The sequence below is a fragment of the Ascidia mentula genome, chromosome 7 (assembly GCF_947561715.1).
Source record: "Ascidia mentula chromosome 7, kaAscMent1.1, whole genome shotgun sequence".
Taxonomy (NCBI): Eukaryota; Metazoa; Chordata; class Ascidiacea; order Phlebobranchia; family Ascidiidae; genus Ascidia; species Ascidia mentula.
Window position 1 is genome coordinate 2,751,863 of NC_138572.1, and position 15,565 is coordinate 2,767,427.

Consider the following 15,565-nt stretch of genomic DNA (forward strand, 5'->3'; position numbering starts at 1 on the left):
TTAGGCCAAAAGCACGAGGTCAATGAATGCACTGACGCCTACGGCTAGCGGCGGGGCGGGCGCGCGGCAAAGGCATCGCGAAGAAATCTATTGTCGGCGTTGTAAAGGCCGCGCGCTTGCATTGTCTCGCATTGTCTTAACGCGCAAGGCCGATGCATTGTTGTTGTAGCGAGATGTGAAACAAAGGAGAGCGCCCTTAGAATCGCAAGGGTGCGTTTTTGTTTGTTTTGCTCCACTGAGGTTCAACTGTCAAGCATATCGTGGTTGTGATTGCAGTTTGTGTTTACGCAAGTAATCATGTTTACATTGCAGCGTTCGCCGGCAAACTAATATTGACCTTTGCTTTAGTTGACAAAACAGAGATACAACTGGTGGATTCAAAAGGCTGACTGGGTGGAACTTGGTCCCTATTGGATTGGTGATATGTAATATATAATAAAAATTATATTAAAACTACACTTCATCTCAAGCAGAAGTATTGACGGTTGTATGTGTACACATCAATTCAATTCAGTTTATTCATCATGTTCTGTATCATTTCTACAAGACAAATGGCGTTACTGGGATATTGGATGGTTGGTAATATTTCATATTTTATTATTTGGTTATACTTTTGTTTAGAAATTATATTGTTTTTTATTTCAACACAATTATTTGTAACATAAACAAATAATTCCTAATATACATTACTCTTTATTGTCCAAACTGAAATTCTCTGGTAGAAAATATTCATACTTTAATGATGATTTTATGACTGCACTGCATGCCATTTTTTTCACAGTTTAAAATATTTTGACTTTATCAGGACGCAGTAAAGGAGTTAGTGGACAATCTTTGGCCTGTGTTCATCTATTGTGTATTTTTCGCGTGTAAATTGAGCACAAATGGTGCCACAGTGTGCAACCCTAATAGCACTACATCAGTCGCGGTTGGCTACCGCTCGGTATTGGGAACTAGGTTTTTGAGTGTTACACTAATCCCAAGGTAATAAAAGTCACCTGTGTTCACACAAATGAAGAAACAGACTTCAAGTCCAAACTGGATTGCTATGGAAAAATCGTGAGATAATTGTCGGGTACTGCGGCTGTCAGAGGTGGGCGTTTGCCCCGCGCTGTTCTTTTTTCTTCGCGTCGATCCGTATTTCTGATAAGGAGCGTGCACCTTCACGACCTACCTGGCCCACATTCCATGCCATTGTGTCATGCGCCAGTCGTCCAATTGTATTGTCCACCTGTACTAAATGCACACAAGTGGATTATATCAGGTGAAATCTGCTTACTTGGTAATCGCATTAATGTGCAATGCACGCGTGGCCCTTATCACAGCACGGTTCTCCCTGATAGAATTCGAAATATTGTCTGGTACTATAGCTGGCACATTTGCAAGGTTGGTTATGCCCCTACAAATAGTGTAAGTAAGGTTACTGAAGTCACCACATGCACATTTGTGTAAAGCAGAAGTTCCCAAAGGTGATTTGCTTTAATGTTGTTGGTGCGACGCAAGCTAGCTAGTAGGCTTCAGACGAAATTATTTCCCTGATATAAAAACACAATTTACGTGTGTCCGCAAACGCGTTCACTGAAAACACACCGTAAGAATCTTTCAAATCGGTGAACAATTTTTCACGTTCTGGTTATCACGGTTTGTTACGCTTGGTTGTGTTACTTGTTGATGAAAGTGGGGTAGCACTTGTGTAAAGAAAGTAAAATTACGGTGCGAATGTGACAGAGTGCCCCGAGACTGCACATCCATGGCTACGTCAAAACATGAATAATTAATTGGTATTTTATGTAAATATCCTCCCAATTAAACGCGAGTTAGAACGACCAAACTTAACGCTAACGAGGACGAGGTGTGTGGTATTTATGAGCAGCGGTAGAGAAATCAAAAAGAATTGGTTACGCATCCTGATGATTTTTCGATACTTCTCTGCGGTGACTTTGAGATTTGCAGTTAGAATAGCAGAGCGGTTGGCTGAGTTTAGCCACCACATCAATACATTTTTCACATTTACAAGCGAACATTCGCCCTTTTATTTACGCCTTGACTTTACCCACAATATTGTAGTTGGCTTTCATTCAGTTGCTTATTACGTGTCGAAAAGTATTGATGTGAAAGTAACTTGGACGCAAATAGGTTGCGTGCAGTTTGTTGACAGCCTCGATAACCTTTTCGTACAGTCACAGTGACTCAATTAAAATGCGGAACCAAACGTTCAGTGGTGTGGAAAAGAGGAACCGTTACCAAAGTTTCACCTCTCACCTGTAGAAGCACACCGCCACAAGCAATACAAATTCCACAGATTATGATCATTTCCTTGAAGTGTCATTCTCCCAGGCGATATACAAACGTTCACTTTACGTACTAAATAACGTTCAAACATTCTCAGTGATCTGAATTGAAGGCCAAAAACGAATAAAATAAATTATCGCCGATGAATACGAACAACAAATAAAATGACGTGGGCACCGATAAAACCATAAGGGTTATCGAGACAGGCGCCTATACGTGAATGTAATTTCCTCAAGGGGAATCACGGTCTGTCGTAGGATCACACCCAAAAAGCCTTCTATCTTGAATGGTTTATTTCAGTACAACTAAACAGGGGTGGGACTCATGTATTGTAGCATTCGGTTTTCTCACCAACAGCATGGCATAGTAACCGCGGGAATACTGTGCTCGGAGTAAAACATAGACCTATATATACGGTTGTTGACAACCAGTTCGCTTAGGTCATCACATGAGTATCCCCTGCCCACCTTAACAACATTTACGAACAGCAATGTATCAGTATGCCGTAACGTGAAAACTGAAAATAGGCTTTGACCACCAGGTATCATAATGAATTATGAATCTGACGCTCTTCTGGTGGAGAACAACAAATATACACCTTTTGTTTAAAAAAGATTGTATTTTCTGACGTTTCGCCTGTAAAACACACATGGGTTCGCTTCGCTACTGTGTTTGTTTTATTCTCTGAAGAAGCCTAGTCGTACGTACAGGCGAAACGTCAGAAAATACAATCTTTTTTAGTTATAGTTATGTCAACACACTAAAGAGGGAAGTACAAGCATAGCGACTTACGAGAACGAATGTTAAAATCAACGCAACGACATGAATCCATTAGTCAACTTGGCATTGAGCGCATGTGTAACCGCAAGAGTTGTTGGGAAAATGTAACGGAAACCAATGACGTAATTCGTTGCGTGTCAAATTATTCGCTGCCTTTTCGCCTAACCTTTTGGATTGTTTGTAGGTTTGTACGCGAAAAGGTAGCCAGTATTGCGAATGATTCAGGCACAAACAAACACATCGTTTGCTTCTTTTATCAAGCAGTACCGTGTATAAAAACTTATTTAGCTTCTTTCTGGTTATTTGCCACGGATCATGTAACGAAATTGGGTTCTGTTGGATGCGGCATACAGTATTGATTCATGTTGGGTGAATAAATTCATTACACAGTAGTCGCACTGTCTCGGTAACATGCGGAACCAAAAAGAGGAACCGATACTAACATTCCCGCCCACCTCGTGTGTGGAGCCCAACCACAAAAAGAGGAACCATTCGCATTTAATGATGCGAATGGTGATGCGTGCAGTCGTTGGGCCGCGCACCGAACTCATTTTCAGATCCCCTTCTGAAGTTGTTTACCAGACTGCTATAAAAACTGGTAGAAGAAGTTCGTTTTCATATGTCGCTTTACTGCAGCGAATGCAACAGGTGTAGAACATCAACTAGGCTCTTGTATATTGCACTATAGGTCATACAAAAGTTGTGGAGCGTTACTAGATACGGCGTGGGGATATGAACGTGCAAACTATATGGAAAATTGAGATGCGACTCATTGAAGTATTTTGTAAGATATTGTAACTTAAATGAATGCTAAGTACTCATAAAAGTTCAGTGCATAAACAGTAGTTAGTGTTCAGTTAGGTAAATTGTGCTCCGAGCTTGGCAACGAAATTTGACACGGCGTTGCCAAGCCCAGCGTTAGTATTATCTAGATTAGACATGAAGTAATGAGAGACCAAAGGAGCTCGTTTTGACAACATGTAGTAGATACCATTACCAACTGAAGATCAAATATCCAACGACAAGGCGTTAACCGAAATTAAAATAACAGCAAAATTTGCGAGGATTTTTTCACTAACTTGACATTAAATGAACTCTCTCGCAATGACGACAGCAGTGTCCTGTTGAGTTACACTCAACTGGAAATAACTATGCACCATTTTGCTACATTATGGCGTATACATTTTTTCCGGGGCAGGCCTTTACCATCGCATTGTAAGCTTGCAAATTTATTACCACAATGTAATTTTTACACCAAATGGATTTTGACCATTTTGTGCACAGATTTAACTCACCTTTTTCGTGTTACTTTTACACGAGTTAACATAATGGGTGAAGTCGTAGAAAACCAACTCTGTCGTCATTTTGCCACGGTTGTGGTGCTCGGTTTAGGAGGTGTGTCAGAGCGTATCGGACGAGCCGACGCGCGCGCTTTGCGTGAAACAATTTTCGGTCTCGACTACGAATCCTGGCGCCTGAAAATTTTCACCAACATTTCAACTGTGCTGGACGAAATGAACAAAACCCGAGACCAGGAGTTACTGCGAGAAATTATCCGGGAAGTCGTCTCGATTCCGAAAATAAGCCCTTGCGACAAAGTGAGTTTAGTAATCTTCGCTCATAGCCACGGCGCGAAAATGGTCAACGAAGCCCTACAACAGATTCGTCATGAAAAAACCCCGGAGGAGTACGACCAGATTGCGAAAAAGATGGCGATTGTAACACTCGGCGGTGTAACGTTTATTAATCCGACTATGGCCAAGGTGAGGTTTAAGAAATAAAGGAAATAGTACATTATTCTTGTAATTGTTACTACATTGTATCATAATACCCTTGAGTTCAATGATTTTGGTGTCCTCTTTGCTTCTCTGCGGTATCACAATAATATAAAGCCTTACGACCTTAATCCATGACCCTATAGCTCTAAAACACTGAGCTATACCGGTGTTGAACGATCATTTTGGACACTAGAGAGATTGCACTACACATAAGAGTGATATTTAACATATTGGTCTGACGCTGTCCCAGCTAAAAGCGGTTTTGATCTACACCGACCAATATCGCGATACCTTTTGCTGTCTTCAGGTCGTTCTGAACGTCGAGAGTGAAAACGATTTGCATGCTAAAGCAGCAGTGACCGTCGGACTTGGCAGTCACAACGAAGAATCAATGAAAGTGGGCCCATTTAAAAATCATAGATGTATGTGTTGCGTTCCAAAGGAAATGAGGCCTCCAGAACAATCACCATCCCCGCCAATCTCAAAGGCATCAAACTCAAATAGCGGTTTAGGTTTCAGGGAGATGCTCAAGTTTGTGCCCCAGTTTTTGCATTCAACCAAAGTAACGGGGCATTACATAAGTGATTACGTGCTCTGCAAAAAATGGAGAAAAGATCTGCAAGCAAGACTTGGTGTAATCCTGCCTGGGACTTGCTCTTGCGGAGAAGAACCGCCACGGGGCGACGGACAAACTGAACTTTAGATAAATAAAATTTAATTTACATAGATTGCTGTCTTTGGAGTCACCTATCGTAATGCTTGCGTTTATTTCATTGTTAAACGTGAGCTGTGTCGTCATAAAATATCCAAAAATCACGCTGTGTAAATACCGCTAACAGTAAATCAAGGCTGTGTTGTGGTTCTAGTTTATAAAAAACATTTTGATGAATCTGTTTTGTATAATGTTGTTCAGTTTTATATCGTGATTAGTACATACAAAATTCCTTTAAAAAACATTGAAAACGTTTAAATGTTTGCTCATTTTTATCATTTTACGCGATTATCACTGTTTAATTCTGTTTCAGGTGATAGTAGTGATAACATAGCCCACAATGCTTTGCAAAGGTTTCCACTGCTACTACGTGGCTGGCATCGGAGGAACGAATCCGAACGACTTTAGAAGAGAAGTTACCACAATGAGGGAGACGATATTCGGTCTAGCATGCGACGAGAGTCAAATTTCAGTTCTGACAAATAAAACCGACCCCCTCTCGGTCCTTCTATCAACACGGGATGAAGATTTGTTCAAAACAATCAAGAAAAAGGCACAAGCAAGTCGATCCTCAAAATGCCGCGGTATAAGAATCGTGTGGTTCGCCCACAGTCACGGCGCCAAGATGGTGGTCGATGCTTACCGTGAAATGAAGAGTTTGTCGTACTTTAGGGAGATTTGCAACGCATCCGCCATTATTACAATTGGAGGAATTTCACTAGCTGATAAATCTCTTGCCCAAGTAAGTTGTAATATGCATATCATGCCTTAAAATCTCGAAAACACTGCAGTTGCAAAGCGCTAAATGTTATACATCTCTTCTAACACAATTTGGTCAGTAAGGTTTTGACGAGCATGGAAACAAAGTAAAACAATAACGACAAGTAGGGTCAAAACCGATTATTTTTTATTTGGCAATGCAGATCACTCTGAACGTAATGTTTAAGAACGACAAAATCGCTCAAGACACAGCGAACGCTGTTGGAGAGACTGATGGCGACACCCTGCTAATTGGACCTTTCGAAAACGCTACTTGCAAGTGCTGTGAGAGAGGAGAACCTCGCCACAATCCCGAAAAGAAACAGATAAGCAAGACCCATCCTTTGTTTGCTTGGTCTACTATGTCTTCCACTGCATCCTCGCAGTCGGTGAAAGGAGATAAAGCAGAGGCCGCTCATTACATTTCTGAATATCTATCTTGTCGCCATTGGAGGGCGGAGGTGCAGAAATTATTGGGAACGCCGAACTGTCGGTGTTGAATCAAGCATTACCTATCACGTGGTGATCGACATTGTCCCTGTTAAGTTCATGCTAGCTAGCTAACGTATAGCAAATGTTCAATCCAAATTTATGCCATAAATATTGACTTCTGTGCCGATTTTCAATCTTTTTTAACTCGCAGCTCTTTCTTTTCTTCAAAATTGAAAGTGCAACAAAAAATTGAAATTGGTTAATCCTTCGGTTTTTAAACGATGATAACATGTAGCAAAAACTGTCAGAATCAGTCCAAAACTGCTAGCATAGAGTATTCAAATGATATTTTGTGGTCCACATAGCTCACAATGCGTCCAACATTTTCTTTGAATGGTTTTGCCCTCTTACAGACCACCAGTTTTTGCATTTCCTGCGGCCCACTGGCGGTGAAGCCATGCTCTAAATTGTGTTTGTTCTGGAACATAAGCGTTTGTAATCTATAAACAACTTTCCAGTGCTAAGTGTAAATACAATGCGGCTGTTTCTGTATATTAGAAAAGGAATCTACAAGTACAGCTGCTCACAGTCTTGCAATAATTTAGAAAACGTCATATGCACATGTGGTAATGTTAAAGCAATCTCTGAAAAAACAAATACCAATGTTTAGAACAAGGTATCTATTTTTTAGTTCTAAACATCAAACTACATCACCCAAACAACATTGCTTACAATTACTCATCTCACACAATTGGCAAATTTTATTTTCGGATTCAGGCCTTCACAGCATACACACAAATATATTTCCATACGAATATTGCATGTGGTCCATTCAACCGGCGCTAGGCGCTGTTGCTGTGGCGAAACGTAATAGATTTTTGCGCCGAAATAATCGTGGACACCCCTGCACCAGAACTAAAGTCTACTGTTGCATTGCACTTGGAAATATTGGCGGACGGTAAGGGGTAATGGGCTTAACGCAAGAAAAATGCATTCGATTATCAATTTCATACTACAAAAACCGTTTTTACAATTAACGATGGAAAATTGTTGATGTCTCCATACGTTTTTATAAACACAAAACCCATGTTGTATAACAGTTGTGAAACGCGTATTGTGATTTTACATCAAGATATGTTTGAGGATAAGACAACGCCCATGTGTTTGTCTCTTTGTACAGTAGGCCTATACACAAAGTATAGAACGACTAAAATAATAACAGTTGAGTATGTACAGCATGTAATACGCGTGCAGAAAACATGGCATTGTTTTTAATTTCCTTGTAATTTACAAATTAGTTATGGGTTCAGGTATTGGTGCGGATTGCTCTACGGTGTGGATGAACAAACACTTAAACACCTGTATGTCTTTGTACCAACTAGTGATCTGAACAGCAGTGTAATACCAGTGAAACACATTTATAAGCATTTATACCAATTGTTAAAAGGTGTAGCAATCAATTGCACAAGAAATGCCTTGGGCAAGTTCAGTTATTCGTCTGGTTATCGTTTTACGTGCCAGACATTGTGAAAGCAAGAATACACAAAAGAGATTTTTTTCAGTAAAGGCAGAAAATTGACACAAGGAAGCGATTTGCAGCCAGAAAACACTGTGCATAGCTGCGGTAGATATGTACCAAAGTGATCATGTCTCTGACCGGCAAACAATATTTACAAAGAACTCGGCGCCGATATCAGTTGCTTGTGAATACAATGCCAATCTTCATTGGCGTTGTCGCCGTCCGTTGGCATGGTGACACGATGACGTCATCTGTATAAAGTAAATTTTTATGATTAAAACGATTGTTAAAGTTTTTCATTTTCATTGCAAACCTTCCCGCCACCACTAATCAAAACAAACAATCCAACCTGTTACCAGTTTTGCTCCTTGGCGACACCTTGCGGCTGTTTTTTTAATTTTTTCATAATGCTGGTGGCGCTATGAAGCAACTTCTCCGCAGTTATGGTTGAACAGGCTACGGCGACCGTCAATTCGAAAATGCGAGTTGGCGATAACGATAGAACGTCCACCCTACATTTCCGAATAGGCGGTCGGAAGCTCACTTTCATCACGTTTCTTCTTCAAAACGGCAACTTACTTCTGTATTACACTTGTTTGTGTCTTTTCTGGTATATATGATGGTGATATGGATGGATTTTGTGAAAATTATTGGCCTTACCCTTATATGGAGTTGCACATTTGTTTTTTTATGTCAGTTGTTCCAATGAAATCAAAAAATATGTAAGATAACTTTTGTAGTTGGTATAAAAGTTCTCAAAAAGTTTATAAAACAACAAATAGGTAAGTTTGCGGAGTTTTGTTGGAAAGTAGTTTAGAACCGTTTTACACGACGTAGTGCAGTTTTTGCGGTCGAACAAAACCATGTTAGTGTGCTGCACCCACCGAAGTTAGCTGTATGTTTGAGCGCGAAGCTAACCTAGTAGATGAAGCAACCCACTTTGGCAAACATGTATATATTTTGCAAAAGTTTAATAATAAAGTTTAGTTTTTTCAGACAGGCATCTTTTTTTTATCAGGTTATAACCTATTTTTGGCAATTAGCAAAATGCTTTGTATACAGTATTTTTGAAGGACCAAGGTATGTGATAACGTTTAGACAGACAAAAGTAATAGCATCCGTTAGATTATGCTTGATACTACAGCAAACACCATTTGTATGGTTTACATGCATTCCAGTCTAACTACTGCATGCAAACTTAACCGATTGGACGACTCTTTTCCCTCGTTTGTGTGTCGAGCTTAAAAAATGGGCACTTTTAGGGTATTTCAAACATGAGAATGCACTAGAAAGACCTACAACCACGTGACTGCGTTCAGCATTGCGATTGGCCATTTGTGATCATGTGATTTATCACACATCGGAGCGCAAATCATCACTACGTATAACAACTTATCATTTCAACGTCATTTACTTGAATTTAGTCTAGGTTCCGTTGGAAAGACTATTAGTCATTTTATTTCATGATGTAAAGTTTTAAAATACTTCTTAATTTTATGTTAGAAAACCTAGCTTTGAGTTTGTTTATACTTTTTTCCTACAATGCCACCATTACTTTTTCTCTAACACCACAAACGTCATACTTGTCAAGTTTCCAATTGCGTCTTTTCATTTCCCGTCGTGTCCTGCTTTGTGTACAAGGTTTAAACATGCCAGGTTTCACAATAGCCGCACAACAAATTACGTCACCGTCTACTTTCAGTATTGCGATTGGCCATTTTGTGATCACGTGGTCGGTCACATACGGGTAACAGCAAGTCATCATGTTTTGTTCCCACCACCAATGCTAAGGTCACTGTTTGCGATAATTTATCGCTGGCGAATGCCAAATTTTCGTGTAGTATTACTGATGTTGGATAATCTATTAAGCTTATTGAATGATATTCATGAAACATTTAGGAATTTTGGGAAAAAATAGTTATTATCGAGTAGTTTTGGTAATTTGAATGCTTTAAATGAAAAAAAAAATAGTTTTCACTCCACCATCACCATCACCACCACCATCATATCTAATCGTCTACAAACTTCCATGCTTTTACTTCTTACCTTTTCACCAGGCTTCCCTAACTCTGTGGGCCTTCGAGAAAAAAAAGTAGGTAAACATCTACATTGACTTTAATAAACACGAATTTGCCTTGATTTAAAAATCAGACCTATCATTGAACATTTTTCTTTCTCGTTTTCATAAGTTTTCAGGTGGGTCAGATTGTCATCACGTTCTAAACTCATGTTCTATCCCTTCACCGTAAATCACACCACCAAACGTTATACCACAGTCTTATCGCCATCCTCCGATGAACTGTTCCTGCCACCACGAAAACAGCAACAAGGACGGGAAACCAGTAGACTGTTCGAGGGCTATCTACAGTACAGGTTTCTTAAGTTCGATTCGCTTGGCCTGGTCGCGCTTAGGTGCGCATTTGTTTCCGCTAGCTAAACGCCGACTCAGACCAAGCATTGGGTATCTTTGCGCAGTCACTGCGATGCCTGGAAATTTACCTGGCCTCGCTGCTATAAGCGCTCTCAATGTGTCATCATCGCTCGTGTTTCAATAGTGATATCCATTTTGGCTCCCAACCAAAATATGTTTTGTGTCCTTATGTATATTATTATGTGGACACCCCTTATTAGTGACGAAAATTACGAAATTGCTGCTTTTACCAAAAAAACACGTCTTAAATCTCGATTATTTCTTTTATTTCGCTAACCCAGAAAGTGCGTGGAGCTTTCGTTAGTAATTTTCTGGGAGATAATTTGAACACAAGGACATACTGCACCATATACAGGCCCCAAAACCTTGTTTAAAAAATAAACTAAATCTCATTTTTAAATTACTCAGTGGGTTCTAGTTCGTATTTCCGTAAATAAGAAACCAAAGTAGAGAAAAACCCACCTTTGAAACATCAGTCATCATGGCGTCTTGCAACTTAACTTCTGATTCTCACTTGAATCATTTGCCGGACAATTGTCGATCACATACTGCAGGTTTCTAACAGAGCTCCTATTGTGAAAAATAAGCATATTGGTCATATATTAAACAAAAAAATATACTTGCTTCCTCTGATTTTTAGTTGTGCTTTATTGCTCCAAAATAAACTATTACGCAAGAATGAAACCAATTTTATTTGTTTTACACGACCAGTGACAGAGAACTTATCAAAGACAAACAAGCTTTGCCGACAAAATTAAAAATCCTTTTGTAATTTCGAAAAATCGGAGGCTTTGGATTGTTTTTATGTACACCTTACGTTTATTGCGTGCAGTTCTAATATTCAACTTCAACCAGCATACTTTACCACAGTCCCACCCTAACTCAACCCTAAGTCCGACGGAAAATCACAGGACCCGTGCATCGCACCACGCATCACCCTGTCGTGTTCCCAAAACTCGTTTTTCATCCCGCGCTACATCATCAACAATAGAAGCGCGCAGAGTGGATGAGATTTGATTACGGCTCTGACGTACCGCCCTTCATTCACAGCCCGGCTGTTTTGGTAACAAGTACCCTTTGTGAGCTATCGCGTTACGTGCGTTCGTCTTCGCACGCGAAAGGAGCAGGTCCCCGATTTTCCATTAGTTGACAAACCGAATTTCGCGCGCCCAAACTTTGGCATTGTGTCGCTGTTTTGTTGCGCCACATGCTTGTATGCTTTTCTGGCCGGTGTTTGTATGGGGAAATCAGCGCAACTGACGTTTGCTTCTGCTTCTAAAACACCACCACGTTTTGCACTGTATTATGTGCTGTCACCCAGCGCAACGTTGAATTGACCCTTATTAAAATTCTTGTTCTGTCATGCAAAGCGAGATTGTTATATATTATTGGCGCACTTGCTGCCTATTTATTTTCGCGCATTCATAATCTATGCGAAAGACGGTTTTTGCAGGTTTAAACGGAGAGAGTTTTCTTCATTTTAACCCATAGCGATTTCTGTAATTGTCTTCAATCACGTCCAGATACGTTTTGTCGGTGACTTTTGAGAAACCAATGCAAACTTACTCTCTATCAGCTGCACTAAAACACCCGCTTCGCCAACGACTCAAACCCCAGTGCTCGAAACTGTGCTCCCTCGCCGCCCGTACCTCGTCTCCGTCATTGGAGCAGAACGAGCTCGGTGTTACGTCACAACGGTGTGTCGCCGCTCCCTGATTTTCTCGAATTATATCGCTACTCGTCCTATTGTCGACGATCCCAATTTCGCGACGCAATGCGGTTTCCACGGCAACCGGAAATGGCATCTAGCGTCGTTTTTTTATCTTCGTTCTGTATATCCTCAAAGTTTAAGGCGAGCGGTCTTGCGCGACCCGACGCCAAAAGGTGCTTTAAAAGATAGGGAACGATTCTCGATACTTCGCCGCGTTGTGACTTGTTTTGAAGCTCACCGAACCGTTAAATGCGCTTGCCCACGCACCCCCATAATTTTCCTTTTGATACGAAGTTGCGATTTTAGATGAAAAATCTCAGAAGAAAAGTAAATTGAGGGGAAAAACAGTCACTGTTGTTGAAAATTATCTTTAAATATGTAGAAAACCTCTTTAATTCAAGTCACCATCATTTTATATTCGAAAAGCGCCATTCGTGGCGGAATTTTATCATGGAAAAAATAGCACACAATTAACTACGCCAGACAATCACAAGAACGATCAATCAAATAGCGCAGGAACACAGAACTGCTTACCGCTGCTTTTTATAGCCTTATCTGGGCCTCTAAAAACAATCCCAAACAATTCAAAGGCTGAGCCATGGTCCTGCTGCACAATCAGGTGGCTTTGGGTTTAGTATTGCACTAAATCCAGCTATTGCTAAACGTAACAACAATGGCCGATCTCGCTTCGATGCGCCACTGAACAACACGCTTTTCGTCGGCCTTTGCATCGAAAATAGGTGCTTGTATCGAATTGCACCTAAGTGCACAGTAGGTCAACCAATACTGTAGCGGAATTCTTTTGTTGCGTGAAGTACCTACGCTGTGCACGCTGCACGTTCACAATTCTGTATCGAACTCTGCAAAATTCCTTTAATACAACACCCGTTTTTGTGGGCATTTGATTTTCTAAATTTATTTAATTTTGTTTTATAGTTCTTTCATAAGCGGAACATCAACTAGCCCTACAAGCTGTCAGAGCGACGGTAGTGCGTTTTTTTTAAAGTGCATTGACCAAGTCCTAATGCCATAACTGTACCTTATGTGCGAAGCCTTATAACACCTTCCGCCAATACTACAGCGTTTTTCGCCGATGAAGTCCTGACCAATCAGCGGCATCCATTACATAACCACGTGGTAAAGACAACGGGTCGAATCATGCACTCATCTAAGCGTCGGCCTTTTTGTCGCTTACGTCTCGGTAACCTCCTAACATTTTTATACAACATTTATTTGAAAAAACCATATACAAAGTATATTTCAATTTCACCCGGCGTTAAAGCAGTTCAAGTATATTTCATACAATTTTATTCCAGAGATTTCAAAAGAAGTAAAATACGACTGCGCCAGTGTATGATCTTTATTTTTTAACAGAAATATTTAATTTCGCCTTTTGGCATCCTCAGTTTCTCAGTCTGAATGAATAGCAATAAAAAATAAAAAACCCACAACAAAGCTCAACAGTAAGTCCACTTTAGGGACAGCCAAGAAAAAACAGAGGCGATATAAACGATTAAACATTTCCTGCGACAAACAGCACGCTGACAACCGCAAGTACACATATATTTCATACTAAGTACATTTCAATTTCACCCGTCGTTTCCACAATAATTTGGGGGTTTCGTACTGGAAGACGGCGAACACTGCAAAGCACTAAACGTAATACGAGTTCCAGTCTACTGACACCTACTGTAAATTTGTTTCAACTAGCAGCGGCGTTCATTGTTACATATGTCCAAGAACATTCGGTCACCGATTATAAATTAGATTTCCATTGAGTTTTCGGAGGCGCATAATGAACTCAAACACTGTATAAACTAAAATAGTTATTAATCGATATTCATTGATGGAAATAAAGATGGTCAGTAACTTGCTCAACGAAATATTGCAAAAATTTTTTCCGGCATTCGTACACTTTCGGAAAATATAAGAAAATTACCAAGTCGCTTTGAAGTTTGGAAACAAGTTTGAAAAACACCTAATTAGAAACTCCATGCGGGATTCAGCAAATCTTGTGTTTCATACCAACGTTCGAACCGCGCGTTTTCAGTACACGAGACTCATAGCCACATGCTGCATGGTGTTTATTCAGTCCGGCGCCTATGTCCCGACGAAATTACATACAGGTGCATAGATTGCAACTCAGCACCCCGTCACACCTGTTTTACTACCTTTCAACAACCTACAGCGGTGTAACTCCGAAAACAGCGTTTGTTTCAAGTGCACTTGCAAAGCAATCGTACAGCACGTTGGGTACCACAGTACTTTACATGGGAACAGGGTAAGGGACGCGGAGGCGCTGTGAGTGGCCGGGTATGTAGCAACAGGTGGCAATGACTTGTGATAACAACACGCTAGTTAACACAACACAGGCGCACGTCAGACACGCGCATTAGAATAACATTTGTCTTCGTGGAATTTGGAACAAGGGGTTTTTGGTCACATAATGTAAAGGTTTAGGGATGGTTGGGTGCAAACGTATATCGTATAGAGTAAAATGATAAGAAACCACCTGGATTTTGTCCCAAAAATCTTAATGCCCATTTCCTATGAACCTTACAACAAAATGTTGAGAAAAAAACTAAATCCAAGTCTTGCCCTTGCAGCAGAAGCGTTTTTGAAAAAGTACCTAACATCAACGACATTTTCCTACTAAACAACTCTTATGCCACTACTCAAGTAACAAAGGACAGTTAAGAAGGTAACTGGTGGAAAGCCTTATAAAACCGCAGTACCCAACTAAAATAAGCCTTGATAAGTGGCGGGCTTTTGTATAGATTTATATCTTTTAGTTGTACTTTTATACTCGCTTTTATGTGGGATGACATGGGTGGGAATGCTACACGCGTTTTTGAATGGTAGCCTGTGCTTTTCCATTCATGCATCGTAAATTCCAAAAGCTTATCAACCTGTGATCACATTACTTGATTTTTTTGCCACGTTGATCACTCTTATGCCATTTCACATGCTTTTAAATTTACGCGACTATGAAGCGTACTGTTATTAAATTTTTTGTTAATTTTGCCACACTGGGATTCGAACCCTCGTTATCCTGAGTACGACTGCAAATTAATTAATGGTTAATGGTAACCGACTAACGTCATGCAGCGCGGTGTCAGGAATACTTACCCACAGTGAAACGCCACCTGGT

General features: G+C 40.3%; 2 protein-coding genes and 1 long non-coding RNA gene across 3 annotated transcripts; 2 read left to right on the top strand and 1 right to left on the bottom strand.

Moving 5' to 3' along the window:
- The first annotated feature begins 3,807 nt into the window (after window positions 1-3,807).
- LOC145908069 (uncharacterized) lies at window positions 3,808-5,875 on the top strand. The gene is made up of 2 exons (XM_082995244.1): window positions 3,808-4,835; window positions 5,158-5,875. Exons 1-2 carry the CDS (start codon window positions 4,224-4,226, stop codon window positions 5,551-5,553), a joined length of 1,008 nt encoding a protein of 335 aa, XP_082851370.1. The 5' UTR covers window positions 3,808-4,223; the 3' UTR covers window positions 5,554-5,875.
- Window positions 5,876-5,901: 26 nt separating this feature from the next.
- Window positions 5,902-7,305, top strand: LOC145908070 (uncharacterized). The gene is made up of 2 exons (XM_082995245.1): window positions 5,902-6,304; window positions 6,486-7,305. The coding sequence occupies exons 1-2, from the start codon at window positions 5,903-5,905 to the stop codon at window positions 6,819-6,821; spliced, it is 738 nt and encodes a 245-aa protein (XP_082851371.1). The 5' UTR covers window position 5,902; the 3' UTR covers window positions 6,822-7,305.
- Window positions 7,306-7,499: 194 nt separating this feature from the next.
- On the bottom strand, window positions 7,500-11,743 carry LOC145908071 (uncharacterized). Its single transcript, XR_014402940.1, has 2 exons — window positions 11,166-11,743; window positions 7,500-8,523 (listed from the first exon to the last, which is right to left on the bottom strand). It is a non-coding gene; the product is annotated as an uncharacterized LOC145908071 (long non-coding RNA).
- Window positions 11,744-15,565: the final 3,822 nt, after the last annotated feature.